Source organism: Anthonomus grandis, chromosome 2 (assembly GCF_022605725.1).
Source record: "Anthonomus grandis grandis chromosome 2, icAntGran1.3, whole genome shotgun sequence".
NCBI classification, from domain to species: Eukaryota; Metazoa; Arthropoda; class Insecta; order Coleoptera; family Curculionidae; genus Anthonomus; species Anthonomus grandis.
The window spans coordinates 15,375,123-15,399,857 of NC_065547.1; the positions used below are offsets into that span (position 1 = coordinate 15,375,123).

The 24,735-nt window shown below is 32.8% G+C and overlaps 2 protein-coding genes and 1 long non-coding RNA gene across 4 annotated transcripts in view; 1 reads left to right on the plus strand and 2 right to left on the minus strand.

Annotated features, from left to right (window-relative positions):
- The window catches only part of LOC126747943 (G-protein coupled receptor dmsr-1-like), a 518,114-nt gene that overhangs the window by 366,431 nt on the left and 126,948 nt on the right, over window positions 1–24,735 (plus strand). The window lies entirely within an intron of this gene.
- On the minus strand, window positions 3,995–13,272 carry LOC126748027 (uncharacterized). The gene is made up of 3 exons (XR_007664589.1): window positions 12,856–13,272; window positions 12,683–12,758; window positions 3,995–4,554 (listed from the first exon to the last, which is right to left on the minus strand). It is a non-coding gene; the product is annotated as an uncharacterized LOC126748027 (long non-coding RNA).
- LOC126747967 (gastrotropin-like) lies at window positions 13,870–14,617 on the minus strand. The gene is made up of 4 exons (XM_050456944.1): window positions 14,451–14,617; window positions 14,234–14,397; window positions 14,037–14,147; window positions 13,870–13,976 (listed from the first exon to the last, which is right to left on the minus strand). The coding sequence occupies exons 1-4, from the start codon at window positions 14,518–14,520 to the stop codon at window positions 13,923–13,925; spliced, it is 399 nt and encodes a 132-aa protein (XP_050312901.1). The 5' UTR covers window positions 14,521–14,617; the 3' UTR covers window positions 13,870–13,922.

Here is a 24,735-nt window from a genome sequence, read left to right on the forward strand (position 1 = left end):
CGTTCTCGACGAAGAGTCGAGAAATTAACGACGATGACGTTGACGCAGACGAAGAGCAAATACAAGAACGCAGTACAGACGCTGAAGATATAGCTGATGAAGGGGACCAAGAACATATTGCAGTTATACAACAATAAACACCTTCGCAAGACGATATATTGCTCGCTCAAAATACTAAAACATTAGAGCACATGAAAAGAAACAAAACGTGTTCAGAAAAAAAAATACTGCAGCCGAGAAAATGGCGGCAATAATGGAACAAAATGCTGCTCTCAGAAAAAGAAAATTCGAAGAGAAATTAACAGCGCAAAATAAACATACATGTTTAGAAGATATGGACGAAACTGACATATTTTTCCTAAATTTGTCGAGAATGACGAAACAATTACCAAAAGCCGAACAAGCTGCAGTTAAAATAACAGTGAGCACTGCAATCCTTTAAGCTGAATTGAGAAGCGCACAAGCACAAAGTGCTCCAATACCTGCACCATCTTCGTCATATGCTTTGCAATCATTGTTTTCACCTCAGGACAATTCTAGACAGTCTACGTCATCATCGTCATATTCTGTGCAACCCTTGCCGTCACCTCATGAATATTCTAGACCATCATCAGAATCCTCTAACATGCAATCGACTGTCCCGCCGCAGGAGTATGATAAAGTGATATGTATGATAAACATGGGCAATTTACAAATGTTTCACAAACAAGCAACTACCCTAAAGCAGAGACAACTCGCGAGGAATAGAGACCGACGTTACTAGATATGAACTCTGTGTCTCTGGTCGATTTAGCTACATATCATTAAACTTTTCTATTGTTGCTTAACGTGTGTAGCAATACTTTTTGCAAAATAAAATATTTATTTCAATTATTGATAAGTGCTTACCTTAAACTTCGCCAAAAAAGCCAATCTTTCTTCGGTACTATTTGCTCTTCTAAGCTGAGTATTTTGCTTCTGAATGTCATTTTTAAAAAGTCCATGCAAATAATTAAATTCTTCTTTGGTCATTCTAAAATACATGTGAAATCGGTTTGGATGTTCATTAAATAATTCGTGGACTAATTGATGAAATTTCCCCACTTCTTCTCTACGCTGATTTATTTGGTGAATCCAATCACTTCGCTGTATACCATCATTAGCTACTATAAAAGCAGCTGTGTTTTCTATATCTTCCTCCCAGTCTGATGAACTTGACGAAAAAGAATCTCTATTTCACTTCATTACTACGCTAAGTACAAACATGAACTACAACGTGTCCAACGTGAGCGTACCCAAGTGTGTCTCCTAGCGTAATATCACGCAACGGTTAACTTAACATGATAGCACGTGAGCTCACGTGACGTGACTATAATGTGTTTCCGCCTTTAGTTTCGCTCTGTCTAAACTGTCACAACTTGCAGTTTACTTCTCCATTGAAGCAAAAGGTGGCTTTGTCAGAAAAACAAATATTGTATAGTGACAAGTCATGGCTGTTCAGTTTTTCCAAAATATTTTCACAAAATTCTACTCTGCGATCAAAGTCATTTTCGTTAATTTCCGAAATCACTTGATATTTGTCGAGTGTGATATTTGTAGAACCATACTTACAGTGGAGTCGTAGATTAAGGTAAAATGAAAATCATACAACCTCCCTCCACTTATTTATTAAACCTCATTTAGTTTTTATAATTCCCGACATGTTTCGATCACAGCGGTGTCAAGAGATAAAAAAGTTAAAGTTGGTATAAGTCATACACACCAGAGATTAAGTCCATGTCAAAAAACCTTTTATTGATTAATATTTTTTTTGTAATAAAAAAAGAAAGAATAAATAACTTTAAAAATTATTTAAAAAAATATTAATAAATAAAGGGTTGTTTTTTGACATGGACTTAAACTACTTAAATTGACATGTATAACTTATACCAATTTTAACTCATTTTATCCCCTAATGATGGACACCACCGTGTTCGAAACATGTCGTAAATCATACAAACTTAATGATTAATAAATAAGGAGTAGGATTTTCATTTTACCTCTTACCCTTTCTCTTTTGTCATTATTTTTAATAATATAATAATAATATATATTTTATTTCGCAAACACGCTACATACATATCACAATAAAAATAATTGAAATTTTACACAGACACTTAATTGTTATATGTTGCGTTCCACTTTATTAGCGAATTATCAACACTCGATTGTCCTGCTGAGGTTGCATCTCATAGTCGACTCATGGTAATATTTCGACCATATTTCGTCACATGTTTTTCTAGGTCGTTAATATTGACCCAAAACAAACAGGGCATCTTGGTCCTGGGAGACATTGGGTATTGTCCCGGTGTTCCATGGACATTAACAGCCTCCCGGTTTTTCATAAATACCCCGCTAAGGGACCAGCTCACAACCTTAATGTGGTGCAAATCGAATAACAAAAAAGGTTAAAATTATTACAAAATTTTACATTATGTTGCAATACGTATTAAATATTTTTGAAGATTTATACATGCTCACCTCTCCACTGAAATGGCCAACTTAACATCAACTTTTTTTCGTTTTAGGACCTAATTTTTTCAATCCATTAGATCCCCATGAGCATCCAAGGCTCTCCTAATATATTTTATGGAAATAGCAGGCAAATCATGCTAGATACAAATTCAACAGGCCGTAACATAACTTCAAACGTTAAGACCGGAGTAGACAGCAGGGTTAAAAAAAACGGATCTCTGATTTGTTGAGATCCCAAATGTAGTTTAAAGAGTGATGGATAAAAAGAAAAACTGCACTTGGTAATATGGTTAAAGCAACCTCGGATTGGGCTTGAAAAGACAAAATTTTACATTTCTTTATTTATGTTATAACTTCGATTCATGATAGCGAGAAATATAGTCGTCAAAACTGGCTACCAAAATAAATCATTTAAATGGTTTAACAATGCCGAGTTAAATTCATTACAACGGCCATTTTCCAAAAAAAAACGAGAAAATTCAGAAAACAGAAGTTATTAGTTTTTTTTGTCCCATGACTTTGGCTCTTAACCAAAAAAGTCACTTCTTCAAGCCCAAAAATCAGGAGTAAAAAACCAATGGCTCGTGGTCATAAACAAAGTGTAAAAAAGGAAAAAGTAAATCGAAGTGCCACATCCTAAGTTAAAAAAATGTTTTTAAAGTGCATCTTTTATGAGTGATTTAAGGCAATAGCGCACTTGATGTGTGAGATATAAGAAAATCACTGAATAATCTTAAATCCACTTTGCTATTTTACTTTATTAAGCCTTCTGAGATCGAATGAATGAAAGTAAGTTATTTATATAAGTCCATGCGATGAAATATTTGAGAAAACTCGTAGCATGAAAAATATAGAGACTACAATTTAAATAATTGGATTTCATGTCCTTATGTACAAAAATTACTGTTAGATAATATTTTTTTCTTTTTGTTAGAACGTCGATGGTTTTATATTAAAAATCTTTTAAGGCAGCCACACACATACAGTTTTTCCTTAAGGCAAAACTGTGCAGTTTGCCCCACACACACACGGACTGAAATTTTACGTCAGTTCATTTCGGCAACTATGGCATCTACCGACGATGATGCTCTGGCGTTAATTGGTTGGCTTATGGTGAAAAAGTGGGCCAAAACTCGTGAAAATTATTTGAGAATGGACGAGCAAAGCTATTTAAATTTATTATCATTGGTCACCCCTTTGATTAAAAAAAAAGATACAGTAATGCGACGAGCCATTTCCCCCCATGAAAGGCTTACAGCGACCTTGAGGTTTTTGGCTACTGGCAGAACGTACGAAGACCTCAAGTATTCGACAATAATTTCTCCTCAGGCACTTGGTTACATAATACCAGAAACGTGCAGAGCTATATATCAAGCCCTCCACAGGGATTTCTTAAAGGTAAGAAAGAACAATATATTACATATTATGAAGCTTTAATTTGTCAACATTAAACTTAGCTATGCTTTTTTTACAATCGTTTCAATTATTAATGTTCCCGCAAAATTCGAGAAAAATGATCCTATGCTTTGATGGTCTTCTGATAAATTATTATTTATGCCTGATGATTGACGCTGGTTATTTTGTACACGTCCTAGGTCGGGGCTGGGCGAACTCGAATAACTTAACGGACTTTCTTGACATACTGATAAGGGTTGCAGATTAGTGTCTGGGCGATAGTAGCAGTCAAATTGACGTCGAATCGGCATATTTGTAGCCTCATCAACAAGTTTATGCGTCATAGTTAACTGACCCACTTCGGCTTGAAACAAAGTATCATTCACTATTTTTTCAGCTATGAGCATTTGCTGTTTTGGAAGCCCTCGTAATTTTATAGCAATGGCCTTTGCAATAAACGTCAAACTGGTCTTCTTCAAGTCGTGACCTTTTGAAGTGATCTTTTACCGATCGCACTACCTCTCATTCCGTTCGTAACTGAGAGCGAGGTGTCGGTGCAGAACTTCCTACGACTGGTTCAGATGATGTTTCTTTATAATTAGCAGAAGTACTTTGGGTTTCACTGTTTTGGGATGATTCGTTTTGCGATAATTCGTCTAAATATTCCTGAAACAATTAAGGAAACACGTTTAACAATCGTACTCTGTTTTTCGTCAGTTTAATGGAAACACGCATGCATATCTCCTCAATTATTGGGACCTTAAACAATTGCCGTTATTTTTGTCCCAAAAGGTGCCACCAACTATGGTTAACATAGTTGCGAGGTATGGTTAACATATTATAAAGATAATACTGTTCCATACATTATTATAGTTTGTTTTTATTGTTTCAGTTCCCTCAGACTGAAAAAGAGTGGAAAAATATTGCAAATGATTTAGAAATAAAATGGAATTTTCCACACTGCGTTGGAGCTATGGATGGGAAACATATAACTATTATACCGCCTGCTGGCAGTGGCTCCGAATTCTATAACTACAAAGGAAGGCATAGCATGGTTCTACTCGCCATAGCTGACGCTAATTATCGATTCATATTGTGTGACTTTGGGACTAACGGTAGGATTTCAGATGGCGGTGTTTTGAAGAATACCAAATTTTTGGAAAAAGTTTCCAATAATCGTCTTCCTATGCCTCCAGCAGGTACAATTAGGAACTCAAATACAACTACGCCATATGTGTTTATAGCGGATGATGCTTTTCCTTTGAGAAAAGATATGATGAAACCTTTTAGGCAAGCTGACCTTATATCACAGGCTCGGAGAATATATAACTATCGCTTGACGCGAGAGAGACGCATTGTCGAAAATTTATTTGGAATTTTGGTTGCAAGATTCCGAATATTTCACACGGCAATCAATGTGAAACCCAAAAACATTGAAGATGTGGTAATGGCCCGCTGTGTCCTGCACAATTATTTAATGAAAACTCGATCCAGCTGTTATGCCCCTTCGGAATGTTTCGACAGCGAAAATGCACGTGAAGGTACAACTACTTCAGGATACGAGGCAAATAATGTATATACATTATTTGCCTCGTATCCTGGAGATAAACTCTAGAGAAATCATATAAACAATCCAGGAGACATGGCTCGTGCGGCAAAAGAAAGTGAGAGAAGATTTTATGAACTATTTTGCTAATGAAGGCCAAGTACCGTGGCAACTGAATTTCATTTGAAACTCATAGGTATGTGTTGTGTGTTATTTAGTTAGATGCAATTATTAATTGCATTGTGATGTATAAAGTCGGGTGATGTACACAATATCGAAATACCTACTTACCTATAAGTATTCTATAGAAGGACATATGGATTTTGTTTTGTGTATGGGCCTTTCCACACACGGTATTCTGGGTTGTGATTTTTTTCTTCAATAAAACACCAATTTTTTAGTAAATAAGTGTAATTAGAAGAATTAAATAAAGCACTGCACTAACCGTACAATTCTGTTAATTGTTGTATAAAATATACAAATAAAAATTTTACAAAGTAAAATTCTGATTGTAACCGAATCTTGTGTTATCTATGAACTGTTTAATGACCTGTTGGCATGAAGTTAAAAGTGTGAATGTATATAAAAATATGGATGGAGTGGAGAATGTGGCTGTGTAAAATGCTTACATAACGAAACGTTGCATTTTTGATTATAGGAGGATCTTTGTACTATTTGTCGGCTTTAGTAAGGAAATTGAATAACCGGTTTTAAGAAATTAAAATCTAATAACTCTGTTTATAAAGCTAAGACTGTTTATAAAACTTAATATGCCGCCTGTAATAAAATATTAAATTTATATCATGCGGCTGCCGCGGCGACTAAATAAATTATAGTCTAAACATACCGCCCCCTTTGAAAGGGTTAACTTTAAAAAAAAATTAAAAATCAAATAAAATAATGATAAAACAACCTTAGTACAAAAAACCAAGTAACAAAAAATAATGTTAAAAATGTGTAAAAAGTAAATTGAAATAATGTACATTACGAATATTATAATTAACAAATTGCAATTGAATATTTTGAATGCGGTGAAAATCATATAAACCTAAAAATAAAAAGAGTTGATGCTAATGCTAAAATATTAATCTTAAAATTAAGTATAAGAACTTATTATACCACTACTTATGGTCTATGGGTAAAGCACAAATCTTAGTAATAGCACGTTTCAAAATACCGTTGTTTGTACGAATGTTCACTACACGCACTATATTATCTTTACCGGGAAAACACTCTACTACACGACCTAGCTTCCAAAATAATGGAGCTGTGTTATCGTCCTTTATTAATACTAGTGTCCCTACTTTAATACTAGCAAATTGAGTGCCCCATTTGGACCTTTCCTGCAAAGTATTTAGGTAACTAAGAGACCATCGATGCCAAAAATGTTGTACTTGTTGTTGAATACGCTGATAGATCGATAGTCTATTATCTGGTATATTTATTATATCCGTTTGCGGTAATGCTGTTAATTTTTGCCCAATTAAGAAATGCCCAGGTGTTAAAGCCGCTAGATCATTAGGATCACTAGAAAGAGGTACCAATGGTCTTGAATTTAATATGGCTTCAATTTGAATAAAGACAGTTAAAAGCGATTCATAAGTTAAGTGTGCGTTTCCTACAATTCTCTTTAAATGAAATTTAGCTGACTTGACACATGCCTCCCATAGCCCTCCAAAATTAGGACCATATGGTGGTGAAAAATGCTTTAGATTATTTGATTGATTTCTAGAAATTCTTTAAAATTTGATCCTTGTATTAATTTTTTAATAGTGTCTTTTAATTCACGCTCAGCACCAACAAAGTTAGTACCATTGTCTGTATAAATATTAAAACAAATGCCTCTTCGAGAAATAAATCTTTTTAAGCAATTGAGGAATGAATCTGATGATAAATCAGCTGACAGTTCGAAGTGTGTGGCCTTTGTTGCAAAACATACAAAAATACAAAGGTAACATTTGACCGTAATTCTTTTTTTGGTTTTACCATCTTTTACAAGGAAAGGACCAGCAAAATCAATGCCAGTAGAAAAAAAGGTCTTTGAGGAATAACCCGATCCTTAGGTAATTCGCCCATTTGATTGCATGCAGGTATTGGATTTGCACGAAAGAAAATAATGCATTGACGAAGAATTTTTTGAACGACATGACGACCATTAATAAGCCAAAAATTTGATCTTATAGCTGACAAAGTTGTTTGAGCACCAGTATGTAAGTGCCTCAGATGTTCATATCGTATAATTAAAGTTGTGAAATGACAGTCACTAGGAATTAAGATAGGATGTTTACCATTAAAATCTAAATTTGAAAATCGATAAAAGGATTTAAGCGCAAAATTTTACTTTTCCCTTTTAAAGGTAAAGATGCTTTAAGACATTTGAGTTCATCAGCAAAATAATAATTTTGAATTAATTTACATAAGGTAATAGTAGAGCATTTTTCAATAGTAGAGCATAGTTCTGGCTTAGATAGAAGACTATAGTAACGTAAACCCTTTGATTTGGTTTTTGAATTATAAATAAATCAAAATGAATTATAAAAAACAAAAAGAAATGACCCTTGAAGCCTTGTATAAGATGAAAAATTATTAATAAAAGTGATGTTACTTTCAAATGTGGTTAAGACGGTTTGAGTATTTTGTTTCACCCCTGGAAGATTCGATGAAATATTAGAATGTAAATAGGGCCATGTTTGTTGTTCATGTTGTAAGAATTCAGGACCCAACCACCAAAGTTTGCAATTTTTTAATGTATCTGGGTCTAATCCTCTGGATATCATATCAGCAGGATTTTGTTGGGTTAATACATGACGCCATTGGGAAAGAGTACTGGACTGTTGTATTTCTGATATTCTGTTAGCGACAAAAGTATTTAATTGACTGGGTTCTAAAGCTAATCATGATAAAACTATACTAGAATCAGTCCAAAAATAAGAATGATTTATTTTGACATGTTGAATAGCATTTAATAACTTTCAAGATAGCCTTATGAGTAGCAAAGCACCACATAATTCTAAGCGTGGTAAGGACAAAGTTTTTAAAGGCGCAATTCTAGATTTAGCACAAATAAGTCGCACTACTACATCCCCAGAATTATTGCATGATTTAAGGTAGCAACAGGCTCCGTAAGCCTTTTGCGAAGCATCACTAAAACCGTGAAATTCAGGTTTTAGTGATCCAGGTTTGATGTAGATCCATTGGAACACTTTCATCCCAATTAAGACCTAATTGCCATAAAGACTGAATAATAATTTTAGCCCTTACAATGCAAGGACCAACAAGACCCATAGGATCGCAAGTTTGTGAAGTACTTGCCAAAATGGATCTTTTAGTTACTGGATTAATATTAGGAAGACAGATCGTATACTGAAAACATCAGCTTTGGAATTCCACGTAATTCCTAAAGTTTTTGTTGTGTCATTTTCTGTAAAAATCTTTGCTTCTAATGGGGAATTTGAAAAGTTATTAAGAAGGGTATTATCACAGGCAAACCATTTTCTAAGATTGAAACCTGCAGATTTTAAAATTTCGTCAACTTCCTTGATGAGAACTTTTCCTTCTTGAATTGTGTTCGAACCACAGAGCCAATCATCGACGTAAAATGATTTTAAAATTTTGACAGACGCTACGGGAAATTGAGCTTGATTCTCGATAGCTAGCTGTCTTAGACAACGAATAGCTAAATGAGCTGCACTAGCTGTGCCATAAGTAACTGTATTTAGCTGATACTCAGCTAACTCATGAGAAGGATCAAAACGCCAAATTATTTTTTGAAAGCATCGATGATTTTCCTGAACTAAAATTGATCGGTACATTTTTTCTATGTCCGCTGTGAACCCATACCTGTAGGTTCGAAAACGAATTATAATATCAGTTAAATCATCCTGAATCTTAGCACCCACTTTCAGGGTGTCGTTAAGAGCTAAACCACTAGTTGATTTCGCTGATCCATCAAATACCACTCGAAGCTTAGTAGTAGTGCTCGATTCCTTGAGAACAGCATGGTGTGGAAGATAAAACCCTATGTTTATATGAGTTGATTGATGAGAAACCTTGGTCATGTGATTAAGTTCAAGATATTCCTTCATAAATGCATGATATTGTAATTTGAGATCAGGATTATTACTAAGTTTTTTCTCAATGTTATAAAATCTTTTTTAGGGCAATGTCATATGAATCCCCCAAATTTGCGAGATTTTGTTTAAAAGGTAAACTAACGACAAATTTTCCCAAATTATTTCTATAGATAGTTTCAACAAAATAGGTTTCACATTCTTGCTCTTCCTTAGACAAAAAATGTCTTGGCTGACACTCTTCAATTTTCCAAAAAGCTTCTAATTGATTTTGCAAATCAGATGTGTTAGATGTAAATAAATTGCACACGGAGGAAAAATTTTCCAGAAAATTAAGTAATATGGGCCCTAAAACAATCCACCCTAATTTTGTTTTTTGCACAATAGCGCTGGAATTCTGTAATTTGATTTGCCCAACACTCAATAAATTCCAAAAAAATTGAAGCACCTATCAATAAGTCAATAGGTCCATTTTGATTAAAATTTTCATCGGCAAAAACAATGTTTTTAGGAATTTTAATGTTTGACCTACTAAATGACACATCGGGTAAATTCTTTGTGATTTTGTCTGTGACTAGACATTCAACATTTTCTAATGAAAATGAATTGATTGATGATTTGAAATTTATTTTTACACTTTTATGTATATTTGTCACATTATTGCCAAAGCCTTCCACTGAATGACTTATATTTGAGCTTGGTAGCTTAAGTTTATGAAATAAGCTCCTTGTAATAAAGTTTAATTGAGAGCCACTGTAAAACTCGACAAAAGTGATCATTACCGTATTTATCTTGAATTAAAATACAAGTAGTAAGAAGATGCATTGAGATTGAGTTTTGGATGATAAAGATGTATTAATGACAGATAAAACTTGGGAATCATATTGGACTCTGAAACGACTTGAATATTATTAGGATTTTGTTTATGTCCTATAAATGGTTTTGGAAAATGCAACAAAGTATTATGTTTCAAAGAACATTTCTTACATGTTGCAGTACTGCGGCACTCCTTACCAGCGTGACCTGGTTTCAGACAATTTGTGCAAGCTTTAAGTGCACGAATCCTGCCTAACCTATCTTGGATGCTGAGTTTTAAAAAGTCACCACATGAAAAAATAAAGTGATCTTTTTTACAGTTTAAACAAGTTGAGAAAGCTATTGAATGATTTGAACTGCGGTTTTGAGGCTTGAATTCGGATTTATGTCAGGTTGAGGTAGATGCAATATTTTCTAGTATTTCACAACGCTTATTTAAAAATGAAAATAAATCATCCGTAGTAGTCTGCCTGTATTAATTTTTAAAGAAATATCTTCCCACTCACGTCTAGTAGAAGGATCTAATTTAGATTTTATATGAAATATGATAAAACAGTCCCATTTATCAACAGGTAAGCCTATTGACTTAAGAGCTCTAAGATGTTGATTTGCATTTTCAAGAAGACCTCTGAGTAAAATATGAGATTCTTTATTAATTGGCTGAATTTCAAAAAGTGATTTCATATGGGCTTGAATTATGACCCGTTTGTTTTCATACCTCTTGCATAAAATATCCCAAGCAACATAATAATTAGACTCAATAACCTCCAATGAGAGAAGAAGTTTGGCAGCATCGCCTTTCAAACATGATTTAAGGTACCAGAATTTTTCAATATTGCTTAGTGATGCACTATTGTGTATCAAAAATGTATAAGTATCTGAAAATTGTAGCCAAAGCTCATAGGAGCCATAAAATTCTGGTAGTTTAATTTTGGGTAGGTTTGAATGATTTTTTGGGTAGCTCTGATGAGGATGATTGTGTTTCAGGCATTTTGTTGAAAATAAATTAATTCAATGTTAATTAAAAAAAATAAATAAATAAGTCAATAAAATTGTTTGAATGCGAAAATAAAAACCAATTAAGTATGCTTCTGTGTAAAAAAAAATAATTAAAGTGTAAATAAACTAAAGATTGTAACACTATCCAACAACAAGTACTACTCAAAATAATGTGCTACTCGAACTTTTATGATATATGACGTCGATGAACCTTTTCCCGCTCTTGACTATATATCCTAAAGTTAAATAAGGTAATGTAAATAAAAAATAAAAATGATTAACGACTTAAACTCGGAAAGTGGGCCGAAGAATCGTCAAGTAGTCCTGTAGCGAAGTGAAGTACCTAATGTTGTTAAATTACTGCCTCTGGAGCGGCTAAAAACCCGGAGATTCACTGCGTCGTCGAAAGCGTGTCTCAATGCCTGCCAATTGGTACCCCAGAGAAGATCGAAATGCCTGAAACCAAAATCAAAAAATCTCCTTTTTTCGCTTGAGAAAAAGGACGAATGTTCTGGATTCGGATGCTGCTTGTTTCCTTGCCTTCACAATTTTGCATGAAACTTGGCGATGTGTGTTGCGATATATATAAAATTTACCTTGTCGACTGCTTGGTATGATGTACCTGTGACTTCTGCCTAATATAGGTATGTATACCTATCTGCTGTCCACCAATCTGCCTATCCACCAATCTGCCAATCCGGCTCGAAGGACCATGTTTTGTGTATGGGCTTTTCCACACAGGGTATTCTGGGTTGTGATTTTTTTCTTCAATAAAACACCAATTTTTCGGTAAATAAGTGTAATTAGAAGAATTAAATAAAGCACTGCACTAACCGTACAATTCTGTTAATTGTTGTATAAAATATACAAATAAAAATTTTACAAAGTAAAATTCTGATTCTAACCGAATCTTGTGTTATGAACTGTTTAATGACCTGTTGGCCTGAAGTTAAAAGTGTGAATGTATATAAAAATATGGATGGAGTGGAGAATGTGGCTGTGTAAAATGCTTACATAATGAAACGTTGCATTTTTGATTATAGGAGGATCTTTGTACTATTTGTCGGCTTTAGTAAGGAAATTAAATAAGGGGTTTTAAGAAATTAAAATCTAATAACTCTGTTTATAAAGCTAAGACTGTTTATAAAACTTAATATGCCGCCTGTAATAAAATACTAAATTTATATCATGCGGCTGGCGCGGCGACTAAATAAATTATAGTTTAAACAGATTTTTTTGATAGAATGTAGGTATATAAGTATTTCGATATTGTGAACATCACACCTTAAAGTCAGTAATTAGCGTAATATATGATTCTCAAAATATGACCCTGATTTATGAACCCTTTTTTTGAAAAACTTACCTGGGTGTTAATATCATCATTATCGCTGTCTAAGTTTGAGCGGTTAGTTCGAGCAATATCTTGATCACCTAGGAAACTAAATAAAAATACAATTTAGTAAGCATTTAACCAGAGAAACTATGTCGGTCGGTAGCGAGCTAAATAATAGTAATACTAATGCAGAAAAAGCTTACCTTAACATCCAAAAGTACCACAGCTTCGGCTTGTATACGTCGTCACTTCAAAGACTCTTAAGTTTTTTATTTTCCTTTCTATAGGCACTTCTCAGGTTATTTATTTTTTTGATCACAGCATTTTTGTAGCATTCGGCTCAATCTATTTTAATATCTCTGCCAATCTTACATATCCCGCATTTTTTTTATTTCTGTCGTGGTATTCCTTGCACTTTGTTTGCCAAAGACAAGACTCGCTTTTATATATTTTAATAAAATCTTCTACAAATTGACGGCTCATAGTTTTGTAATCACGCACGGTATTAATCTAGCAAAAACTAATCATATACTGATAAATTACCCTACGATACACACATGCCGAGTTCGGCCTGTTCAGACAAGTCTGCGCAGTTATTCACGATGGTCTTTCGATCAGGATTTTGTGGACTGTACAGTCCGTCGGCAGCCTCAAGGTTTTCACCACAAACGTTGAGGAAAAACTCAAGGCTTGAACTGCGCAGTCCAAACATTGAGGAAAAACTGTATGTGTGTGGCTGCCTTTACACTCAATGCTTTCAAATGCATTGCTGTCTATTTAATATTTATCTAAAAAAATGGTGTTTGTCTATTTCATAGAACGTTACGTTAGATTTCCATAAAAAATAATTATTACAGAGTTTGTTCTTTTGAAGTTTGATAGAGATTGTTCCACAGATTCAATAAAACCCTATTACATATACTTTTAATAGAAATTTATTATGATTTAAAAAAAAAAGTTTACTCAGTAATATTTCTTTGTCTGTTTTTCATTATGTCTTGTTGGAACATTAATGGTTAAAAGGTTCAAATGTTTTTTTCTTGATGAAAACAATAAGTAAATAATAAAATTATGTTTCTCTATTTGTCAGAACGTTGCTGAGACGTACAAGAAATGTAATTAAGGTTTGATTTTAAGCTGTTGATTACCCTAAAGTTCTATCAAAATTATGCAGATTTGTATCAAGATTGATCCAGAGATCCAATAAAACGCTAATATATGATTTTCATAAAAAACTACATTTATTTAAAAAAATATATTCAAATTAAACTTAAGCTCTCTTGTAGTTACGCACGGCTTTTCCTCCTTTGGAGTTGGTTAAAGTCTGAAAACGCCAAAAAAAAAATTAACATTTTTACTCAAAATTCTCCATAAATTCACTTACAGATGTCAATCCAGAGTCTGTAATCTTTAAAACTTTTTCCTCGATAATTTCCGATTTTGCTTGGAATACGCTGTTTAAGGTTATGGTGTCTCCATTTACAGTGGGGGTCACCTAGTAACACAGTTCATAAAGAAAAATCCCTCTGGTTTTTTTTATTATTAGAAAAAAAAGAAACTTAACAGTTAACTGTAACTTACCTTAACAGTTCTTCCTCCGGCCAAAGGAACTTCAGTTTGTTTTCCGAATGGTAGAACGGGATCACTAGTTCCATAATTAATAGTAATACTGTCACTAGTAACGGAAGAGATGACTATTGGTTCAGTAGAAGCGGCCATAATTTCAACCGTTTCATCGGGTATACCTATAGGAGTTTTCATTGAACTTAAGGCTATTTTGAAAATTTTTATGACTTACCAAAAGTCTTCAAATACTCTTTGTATCCCTGCTCGGAGACGAACTGGTAAGTACCTTCTAATTGTACCATGGTGATTTTTTTTTCTGAAATATGGAGGACAGACGAGTTGTAACTAAACCGATTGTATAGATTGCCCCTTTATATACTATGCTTTTAGATATTACAGTTTTATCTAAATACTTTTATCTGATTGTCTCACGCCTGAAGTTTCAATATTGAATTTAATTTTAATATATGTTAAAGAGTAAATAAAGGTAAATTAACATTTTAACATGTATTAGTAATCTTATCAGGGTAAAGTGCAGGTTTCGGGCGACATTAGTCATGTATGCAAAAAATTTCTTAAAAAGACGTTTCTAGAGAATTAAATCGCCCTGATTTGACAAAACTAGGGTCTTTGGAAAATTTTGGTTTTGGCACTGCATGGGATTGTTCCCTCACTGGATAAAAAAATCTTGATACTGTTAAAATGCTTTACAAACTATGAAATATTTTGAAAAATTATGCAATAATTTTAATAATTTTAGTCTCACTTACGTTCTTACAAAGTTCCTTGTAACGACAATCGTTTTGAACTTATTTAATGGTTTTTCAGGGGATTAAAAAAACCAAATACTGTCAAAGGTTTTACAAATAATGATATATTTTGAAAACTTATGCAACAATTTTATTATTTTACTTTCACTTAAAACCTGATCAGTTTTTTTACCAAATACGTTTCCACAAATTTCCTTGTAACTACAACTGTTTTGAAGTTATTAAATGGTTTTTTTAATGGGTTAAAAATATCTCGACACTGCCAAGGTTGTAAAATATTTTGAAAAATTATGCAACAATTTCAGTTTCACTTTCAATCTGATGAGTTTCTTGACCAAATACGTTCTTACAAATTTCTTAGTGACTACAGCCGTTTTGGCGTGATTGAGTAGTTTTTCAACGGATTATCTTGATAGTGTCAAAGGTTTTACAAATAATTAAATATTGTGAAAACTTATGCAACGATTTTATTAATTTTACTTTTACCTCAAATGTGATGAGTTACTTTACCAAATATGTTCTTATAAATTTTCCTGTAACTACTGGGTGGAGCAAAAGCCGCAAAGGAATTAGAAAAATATTTTAATTTTTTTTCTATACACAAAACTAAAATGCATTAAGTATTTTGAGATTTTTTACGATTCAAGTATAACGAGATCACGCAAACGACCGCTATTTTCAGCCTCGCAAAATACAGTCCTTAGAAGAGCATTTTCCATGACCTCTTTAGTTGCTGCGGGGTTTATTAACGTACACCTTTCATTTTAGATATTCCCAAAGAAAATAATCAGGGGCTGTTAAGTCCGGCGAGCCGGCGGACCAATTGAATACTGAATGTCTCGAAATTAAACTCAAATCTGTCTTAGAAGGTGCATAGTTGCTCGAGCACTGTGCGCAGTGGAATCTTGTTGAAACCACTTGCAACCATTTTGCGATATCTCTTGCCATCTACAGATACAGTTGTATCATCGTGGTATTCGAAAAAGAATGGTCTAATAATTCGTTAAGACGTAACTGTGCAGTTAAACGGTTTGATGAACTAGCCATGGGTGCTCGGTACCCCATTCTGTATTATTTACAAAGCCACTCAAATGAAAATGGGCTTGATCGGTTATGATCTGTTTCGTTGTTGAATTTATTCATTATCTTCTCTGGCCATCGTAGTTGCTGGTTTTAGTTTTTGCCCTTTATTAGGAAACATATGTAAATTTTCTCTTAATATTCCGCGTAAAAACCTTCGAGACATCTGCAGCTCCGTTGAGGTGTCCAAATTCATAATTCATATCTCTAAACGCGTTGAATGTTCTCCTAATTTCTTGATGATTTCTTATTAGGTGGTCGGATTTAAAAAAATGTTGATACTGTCAATGGCTTCACAAAAATGTAACTTTTTTAAGATTCATGTAACAATTTTATTAGTAATAACCACAGTTCGAATGCCACAACGAGGCATCTAAGCTACTTAATTTCCTACCCTTCTCACCACAGAATGCTAAATAAACTTTCCAAAAGTTTTAGAAAATTAAATCCTAAAATCTCTTAAGTGTGTATTTTCCATATATTCTCTAGGAAGGTAAAACTACATATTTAGACCCTTGGCCCAAAACAGGCTTAAGGGTATTTATTTAAAATAAAAAAAAAGGAAATTTCCTTATATTTTCGAGACTTTATCGTAATTAATCATTCGATATAAGTGGCGAGAGTCTATAGTATACTGATAAATAAATTTATTTTTAAATCAAGTACTGAGAAACACACACCTTAAAACACTTGTGATGTAAACGTGTAATTTGTTTTTGAAATAAATATATTTATGTATAAATAACAACTTTGTAAGTAAATAAGAGGGCACGAGAGATAACGATTATCTATTTGGCAAGGTTACATATTAATACATAAGTGCTCTAAACAAAATATATTTAACGTAATATTTTATAGTGAAAATTTTCTAATTTTTTTAATGTGCGTTTAGGTCGAAAAAACAAACTTGTCACACTATAAACAAACAAAAAACAATGTCACGGTCTCATAAGCAATCTCATTTTTATTGGCTACACGTGTTTCGCCCTGTATAAGCAGGGCATCATCTGGCCTTAGAACCTACACATACACTGTAAAACTAACAGCAATAATTATTGTTGTTAATACAATAATTATTGTTGTTAAACTAACAGCATCTAATCATAAGATGAAATTTTTACTTGTATTTTGTTCCTGATTAATTATCCAGTTCCAACAATTCGGATAAAAAAACCGTGGAGAGGAATATAATCTATTTTCCGACGTTTTTACCCAAATTAAAACATCCTCAAGGAACTAAAAATACGAATTTATATTATATTTTGTTATCTTTAAGTTCATGCTATGAGGATGGTGTAATTCAAGTCGTAATGAAACAAGGAATTAACTAGCTTGTAACCATGACTAAACTGCCAAAGTTTAATTAACTAAACCGACTCGAAGAACCATATCTCCATAACTTCTTATTTGCAAGAATACTTGGCATATTTTTTAAATAAACACATTTCATGAAACGCCGAGCCAACATTATAATTAACTTCAGCCAGACGTTTTAAAGTTGACTCAAGGTAAGGCTTTCAACATAAGATCAACGCTGACTTTTTACATGGATATACTCGATGCGATTTTAAATGTCAAATTTTATTGAAAAAACGAGAAAGCTTTTAAAAAAGTGAGTAAGCCGTCAAAATTTCATGAGCTAGTCCGGCTCAGAGGACCATCCCTTAAAGTTTCTCATTTCCAAGAAAATTTCCTATATGTATGTATCTCCTCCATATATCATATATCTCAAGTAAAATATAAATAACTTTCATCGAACCTCAAGCCAACATCACTCAAACGTTGCTAAGTGGATCGATAGTAAGACTCATACACGCTTAAGATTATATTTGTGTAGAGGAGTTTGTTATGTTTTTTATAATGGCAGCTGTTTTAGTCAGGAGTATATGCAACTATACTAGTTCATCTATGAATTTTATTTGCAGACGACACTAATTTGTTGCAATATTATAAATCAGGGAATCCGCATGTTGGAAGGACTGTCGAAAAGCTGAGAAATGAAATTTACGTATAGTTCACATCCAATACTCTTTAGACTCCGGCTTAATAGCACTAAAACTTACATTTTGAAATGAAAATGGCTCAATATGGCGTATACTCCATAGCATGGGTGTATGAGAGTTCTGGGTATCTTGCTTGATAGTGTCTTAACTTGTTCAACGTATGAAACATTTCATGGCTTATTCCGCTCAATTATGGACTCCTCAATTGGAATCACTCTACTCATATTTATTTAATATTTCGACTGCAGAGAAGATGTACTCATATCATTTTGTATTCTGACTTTTAGTGTCTTACTTATGTAAAAAATAATCTATCAGCCTGTAATACATAGAATATATTTTACCAGGAACGTACTATCAGCAGTAGTACTGTGACAATAAAGCAATAGATATCTCTTTTTTTTAATGAAAGTGGAAATGGAATGAATAGGACAATGAACGAAAGAAACCCGTCAAACTACTGGTTTATACTGCAAAGGTAAATATGAAATACAAATATTTCACTCTTTAAACCAATCTTTCATCTCGAAGTCACTTATATTTAATAATTATAAAACATAAGTAATTGAGAATAATGGGACGGCCTGGATCAAGAAATTAAGGTTTAATAAATCCTTTTTAGTCTACAGAACCATATATCCATATCTCATGTATAATTATCGTACGTCGCGCAAGTAAAATATAAATGACTCTTCGAACGCCACTCAGAAATTTTCAAGTAGACGAATACTAAGACAACTAGACTAACGTTGACTTTCTATATATTGGCAGACTGAACCATGATCAGTCAATTTGACTGAAAACTGACAAGTATTAGAAAGATAGATCAATAAGAAAATACTTTTACAAGTCTTGTGAAAATGCATGTAGTACACTGTTAGAATTTGATAAGCCTCTCCGGCTCAAAGGACTATATCTCCATGGTATTTAATTTGCAAGAGTGACTTTCATATGTTTCTTAAGTACAACATAAATATGTGGCTAACGTTGATTTTTTCATTGCCATATTCAACCTTGATATAAACTAAATACTAATAACATTTAAAGAACGTCGAGTCAACGTTCAAATTATCAAAATTAACGTTGATCTGACGTTGTGAAGTGAACAGATGGCTCACGACATCGGACCAATATTGACTTTTTACATCGGCATGACCAGCCAAAATTGTATGAGGATTTAAATGTCAAATTTGATTGAAAAATATTAAGAAAATACCTAGAAATTATACTAGGCATCCGGCTCGAGGACCATATCCCCATGACTATTCCTTAAACTAAACTCAACAATATATAGTATATATTGTTGAGTTGTTTGCGACATATATACTATATGCGTTATAAGCGACACGCGCGTACAATTATTCCGGTCTTTATTGGCATTTTTATTTTCACACAGTACCTACTTAATAATAACCATAAGTTACACCATTCGAATCGTAACAGTGTCTCGGTTTGAGTTCTATCAAAAAAAAATTAGTTCCGGCGAGGGCGTGAGCAATAACTTAAGTTATTTAAATCAATATTTCCGGTTATTCTACTGTTATCAGTCGAACAAATCCGGGCATCGATTGTCGAGGTCAGTGCGGCCGCCTATTTCATCTCAAGTGAGTCAGGCTTCCGGCGACCATCAATGATTTATCACCAGACTCAGGAATTAAATGGTTTTGCAGCGACTGCTACTAACACCAAGGTCGTTGGCGCTTCTACGGGGGCCAATAAAAAGGTTCTCCAGGAGCTCCTTAAGGCTCCGCATCACGGCCATGCGAAAATATCGTTTTAAGGATTTAGAAATCCGGGTATAATTTAAAAACCGTTAGACTTTTTGACTCCATTTTTTTTTATTTTATGGATAAAGGATCAACATATGTCCGTAATTATATGAAAATCTGAGGATATGCCTAGAAATATATAAATTTGTTAATCAAACATTGTTAATATTCAAACGCCATTTAAGAGTCATTATAAATTTTTAATTAAGTTTAAACATAATTATAGACATCGACCAAACCTTTGTCTAAAGGCTAGTCAAATTAAAAAAAAAAAGTTAAACCATTGCTGAAATATTCGCGGATTTCGAGAGCCTTACAAGTGCATTTTTACTAGCAGCAACGTGGCGGCCTCTGCTGATTATATGAGTACTTGATACTTGATGAGATGCGAGGTTTTCAGGTTCGTTTTCTAAATATTTTATTTAAATTTAAATATAAGAGTCATATTGGAATCAGATATATATGTTAGTAAAGGCATATTTGAATCAACTAGGTACCTACTATTTTTTAAGGAAAAAGTTGTGCTCGTGTTTTGATTAATCATTATGATTTTATGAAAATGGCAGTAAACGAATTTAATAAATGTATTAAATTAATTAATTGCGCTGAGAATAAAAATTCAGATTACTAAAGCCTATTAAATTAAATCAACACTATTATTAAAATAGCCTAAAAAATACAGGATTGTTATTATTCCAGTTTTCTATCAATCTCTCTTAAATTCCAAATTTCTTGGGTGGTAAAAATTATATTAATTTAAGGGTTTTATCCTCTATTTGGCAATTCTTAAAAAGGAAGTGATTTAAAAAAAAGGAACTTATTGTAGTGATTAGGAATATTTAGGAATTGAATAATATATGGGGTGACAATTTAAAAACTTGAAATGACCATTTATATTAGGAACGAAAAACTGGAATAAAAAAATGCTCAAAACAGTTTCTATAATACGAAGTGGGAACAAAAAGAAGCATATTATCCCTCCCTTATCTGCACTCCTTGGATAGGGTGAGATACACCCCTAAAATCTTAAATAGAAAGGGGGGTCGAGTAATAGATCATCTTGAAGCTTTTGAAAAATGCTTTCCAATGGTACCATAGAAAGCCACATTTCAGGAAATTGATGTCATTCGACTGCCCTTTCTTTTTAAGATTTTAGGGGTGTATGTCACCCTGTCCAAGGGGTTGCAGATAAGGGTGGGATACTATGCTTGTTTTGTTCCTCTTTCGTTTTATAGAAACTCTTTTGGGCGTTTTTTTATTCCAGTTTTTCGTTCCTAATATATGGTTTTATTTAGTTTTTCGTTCCTAATATCTGGCCATTTCAAGTTTTTAAATTGTCACCCTGTATGTGATACTTTATTATATTTTATTGAGAAAGGGAATTTGCTTTTTAGTTAAAATCACTATTTAATAGTTTGTGTCGATCTAGTGTGTATCGCAATTAGGTGGTTCGCCCTTGTACATTTTTTATTTTTTTGTTTCTTTTTTTGTGACAATGGTTCGAAAATTGCTTTAAATGATACCACTAACAATACTTTTCTGCTTATTTTGGTAGAAAATAACATTTGAAGAACAACATTCTTGCGTGTTCTTGATATCTATATTCTTACAAAATTAATACCCACATCATGCTTTTTTTAAATATTTGACTTTTAATCTAGGTAAAAAAATAAAAACTATAAGTTGGCATACAATGTTATCTTTGACTGTTCACAATTTTTTTTTCATACCTATCTACCTACTTGCTTGACTCCATTGCTATACCTTCTTCTTATTTTAATATCCAATTCAGATAGATACTTTGAATAAGATTTTTTATGGTAAATTTTTTCGATTTGGTATAATAGTAAAATGCGATGATAATAAAAATAAAGACCAATAACACATAAATCAAACAAAACAAGACATTTATTACAAAATATACAAAGTTGGATACATATAAAAAAAACTTATACAATCGTATATTCTTTTAGGGAAATATTTATAACATGCATATTTCTATTTTTGCGAGGATCTACAAGCTCAGGTAAATAACATATCGAATAAAATATAGTTAATTTTGTTTTCATGTTTTCGCAGAATACATCATTTTTTAAAATAATTTTCTTCTTAATGCCCAAAGGCGTCCAAACTGCAAAGCAGCAGTAGGATCTCTCAGTTACCAACAATTGGCCTTGTATTTGGTAAAACCATTTGTGGTTTTTATTAATTTCTCCGTTTTTCTTCCACAATGATACTTTTCTTTGCATTATCGCATCTTCAGGGGTGAGATTTTTAGCACTAAAGCTAGCATTTGATTTCAACAATCCCCTTCTTCCCAATAAGGCCATCAGGAGTCGCTGCCAAGAATGAAATATTTTCGCTTACAAATAAGTCACATGGTAATATCTTCTCATCAATTAATGTTTCTAAAACATTGATTGCCCGTTTTTCATTTTGTTTGCCCCACTCAATGCTAGCAGAATGAATTGTTTTTGGGTACAGAAGTTGTTCCACGAGCTTTTTTGTATCGCCGTTGATTCTGGCACTAAATTTAGAGCAAATTGCGTAGTAATTTGATGCCATAAGACGCTTTCTTCGCTCTAAGTGCCACAAATCAGATTGGCTCTGTTCCTTTGTGAGCTCTTCAATTAATTTGATTTCTTCTGCATTTTTTTTAATACTAGCTAGAAAATCTTATTTTTCTTTTTGCAACTCCTCAGGTGTTAGATCAGGCTTTTGACATTGATCACCGTAACTGCTATCAAGTCCAGACTTCTCTTTGGTTTGGAATAATCTTTTCCGTTTAATATATTTTTTCTTTAATTCCCTGTTTTTAACTAAGCCAATCGGCCTTTTATGATTAAGGAATTTTTTAATCGTGTATATAGGCTTTTTAGTATTATGAGAAATTACAGAAGCTAAACAGCGAGCCTGATATGATCCTCGTTGGCAATAATTAATGCGTTTTTTGTAAATGGTTTTATTATTTTTTCGTATTTCTCCTTTAGATAATCACAAAAGTAAATAAGGTAATTTAATCAAGAAAAAGAGCTCTTTTCAATGAGAGTTTAAAAAAAGTGGCTTTCCATTTGAAAAAAAAAGTTGGGGTTAATTTGGACCCCCCCTGTAGGTGAAAAAATACAAAAACTATCTTGAAATGTGAAAAAAAAAAAACAAAAATCGACGGGTCTCAGGAATTTTGCGAAATAAATTTTAATTAGTTTTAACTGAATTTATTCCAGTTAAAGTCACGACACTGTATGCTTCTTTATTGTTTATAAGAGATACTATTAAATAAGTTAGTTAGGTTTATATTGCTTGGTGTATTTGTTAGGTTTGGTGAAAATGTAATGTTTGGCAAAGCGCTTACTTGTATTTAAATTCATAAGATACTTTGTGCTTTCCTTTTATTGGATTGCTTAGTCTATCTGTAGGAGAGCCTTGTACTTAAATAAATAAATAAATAAATATAATTAACTTTTAAATGACGTCGAGCTAACGTTTGAATTGTCATTATTAACGTTGTGAATTGAACTGACTAGTAAGACTCGCGACGTCGGACCAACGTTGACTTTTTACATCTACATCTTTAACCACGATTAATCAATTTTGTATGAAAATGTAGATGTCAGATTTGATGAGAAAATAAGAAATATTAAGAAATGACGTACAAGTATACTAATAATCCGACTTAAGGAACAATATCCCCATGACAATTAGTTAAACTAAACTAAACTAAAAATATAACTAACGTCTAGTTTTTAACTAACGTTTGAAATGTCTTAATTAACGTTCACCTCACGTTGTGTAGTGAAGGGATGGTAAAAGTCGCTCCGTCAGGTCAACGTTAAATTACATTTACATCAACAAATTCGGATCAGTCAAATTGGTGTGAGAATTTAAATGTCAAATTTGACTGAAAACATGAGAAATTTAGAACGATTACTAAAAAAATAATATATTTTAAGTCTTGAAAATTCATGTAGTAAACTATCAGAATTTGGCATCTGGCACAAAGGACCATACCCCCATGGTATTTCATGTCCAAGAGTAATTTTCATATGTCTCTTTAAGTAAAATAATAAAAACTTTCATTAAATATCAAGTTAGCATCGCTCAGAAAATCTTAAGTGGAATGATAGACTTATGTCATGACCAACGTTGAATTTTTACATTTGCATATTCAACCATGATCAGTAACATTTAAAAGTCAAATTTGAATGAAAAAATCTGATACATTAGAATGAGCACTAAAAAAATATTGACAAGTTTACTACTAATCCGGCTCGAAGGACCACATTCCATGACTATTCAAACTAAACTCAAACTAGAAATATGTGTAACGTTTAAAAAACATTGCGACAAGCCAGCGAGTTTGAATTGTCATAAGTAACGTTGATTTGACGTTGTGAAGCGAACGAATAGTAAAACTTGCAATGTCAAGTCAAAGATGACTTTTTACAATGATATATTTAACCATGCTGAGTCAAATTTGACTGAAAAAAAGACAAATATTAAAACGCTTAGTATTAAGCAAGTCAACTGTCAAAATTTGATAAGCCAATGCCACTCAAAGGACAATATCTCTAAAAAATTTTATTTCCATAGATAATAATCATATACCAAGTAAAATAAACTGATCGAAAAAAATTATGAATAACAGTATATTGAAAAAAAATCTAGAAAAAATGTGGTATAGCTATTAATTAAGTATGTCGTTTGAGTTTAAATAAATTATGGTATGCAAACATATAAAATTGTAACCAAACAGATAAACAGCATTATCAAATTTATTAATTAAATTAAACGTCATTTAAAGGTAGAGGAAGCAAATCAAGCTATTGGGTTACTCGTTGAAGGTACGCGATAGATATATGTGGCTAATCGGTTTAATGTCTCTCAAACTATAATTT

What these genes read in the sequence shown, in the direction of transcription:
- LOC126747967 (XM_050456944.1), bottom strand. Translation starts at nt 14,520, where the DNA reads ATGGTACAATTAGAAGGTACTTACCAGTTCGTCTCCGAGCAGGGATAC. An exon ending in CCGGAGGAAGAACTGTTAAG is followed by an intron (nt 14,148 to 14,233) that starts GTAAGTTACAGT and finishes CTGTGTTACTAG; the next exon opens with GTGACCCCCACTGTAAATGG. An exon ending in CAGACTCTGGATTGACATCT is followed by an intron (nt 13,977 to 14,036) that starts GTAAGTGAATTT and finishes TGGCGTTTTCAG; the next exon opens with ACTTTAACCAACTCCAAAGG.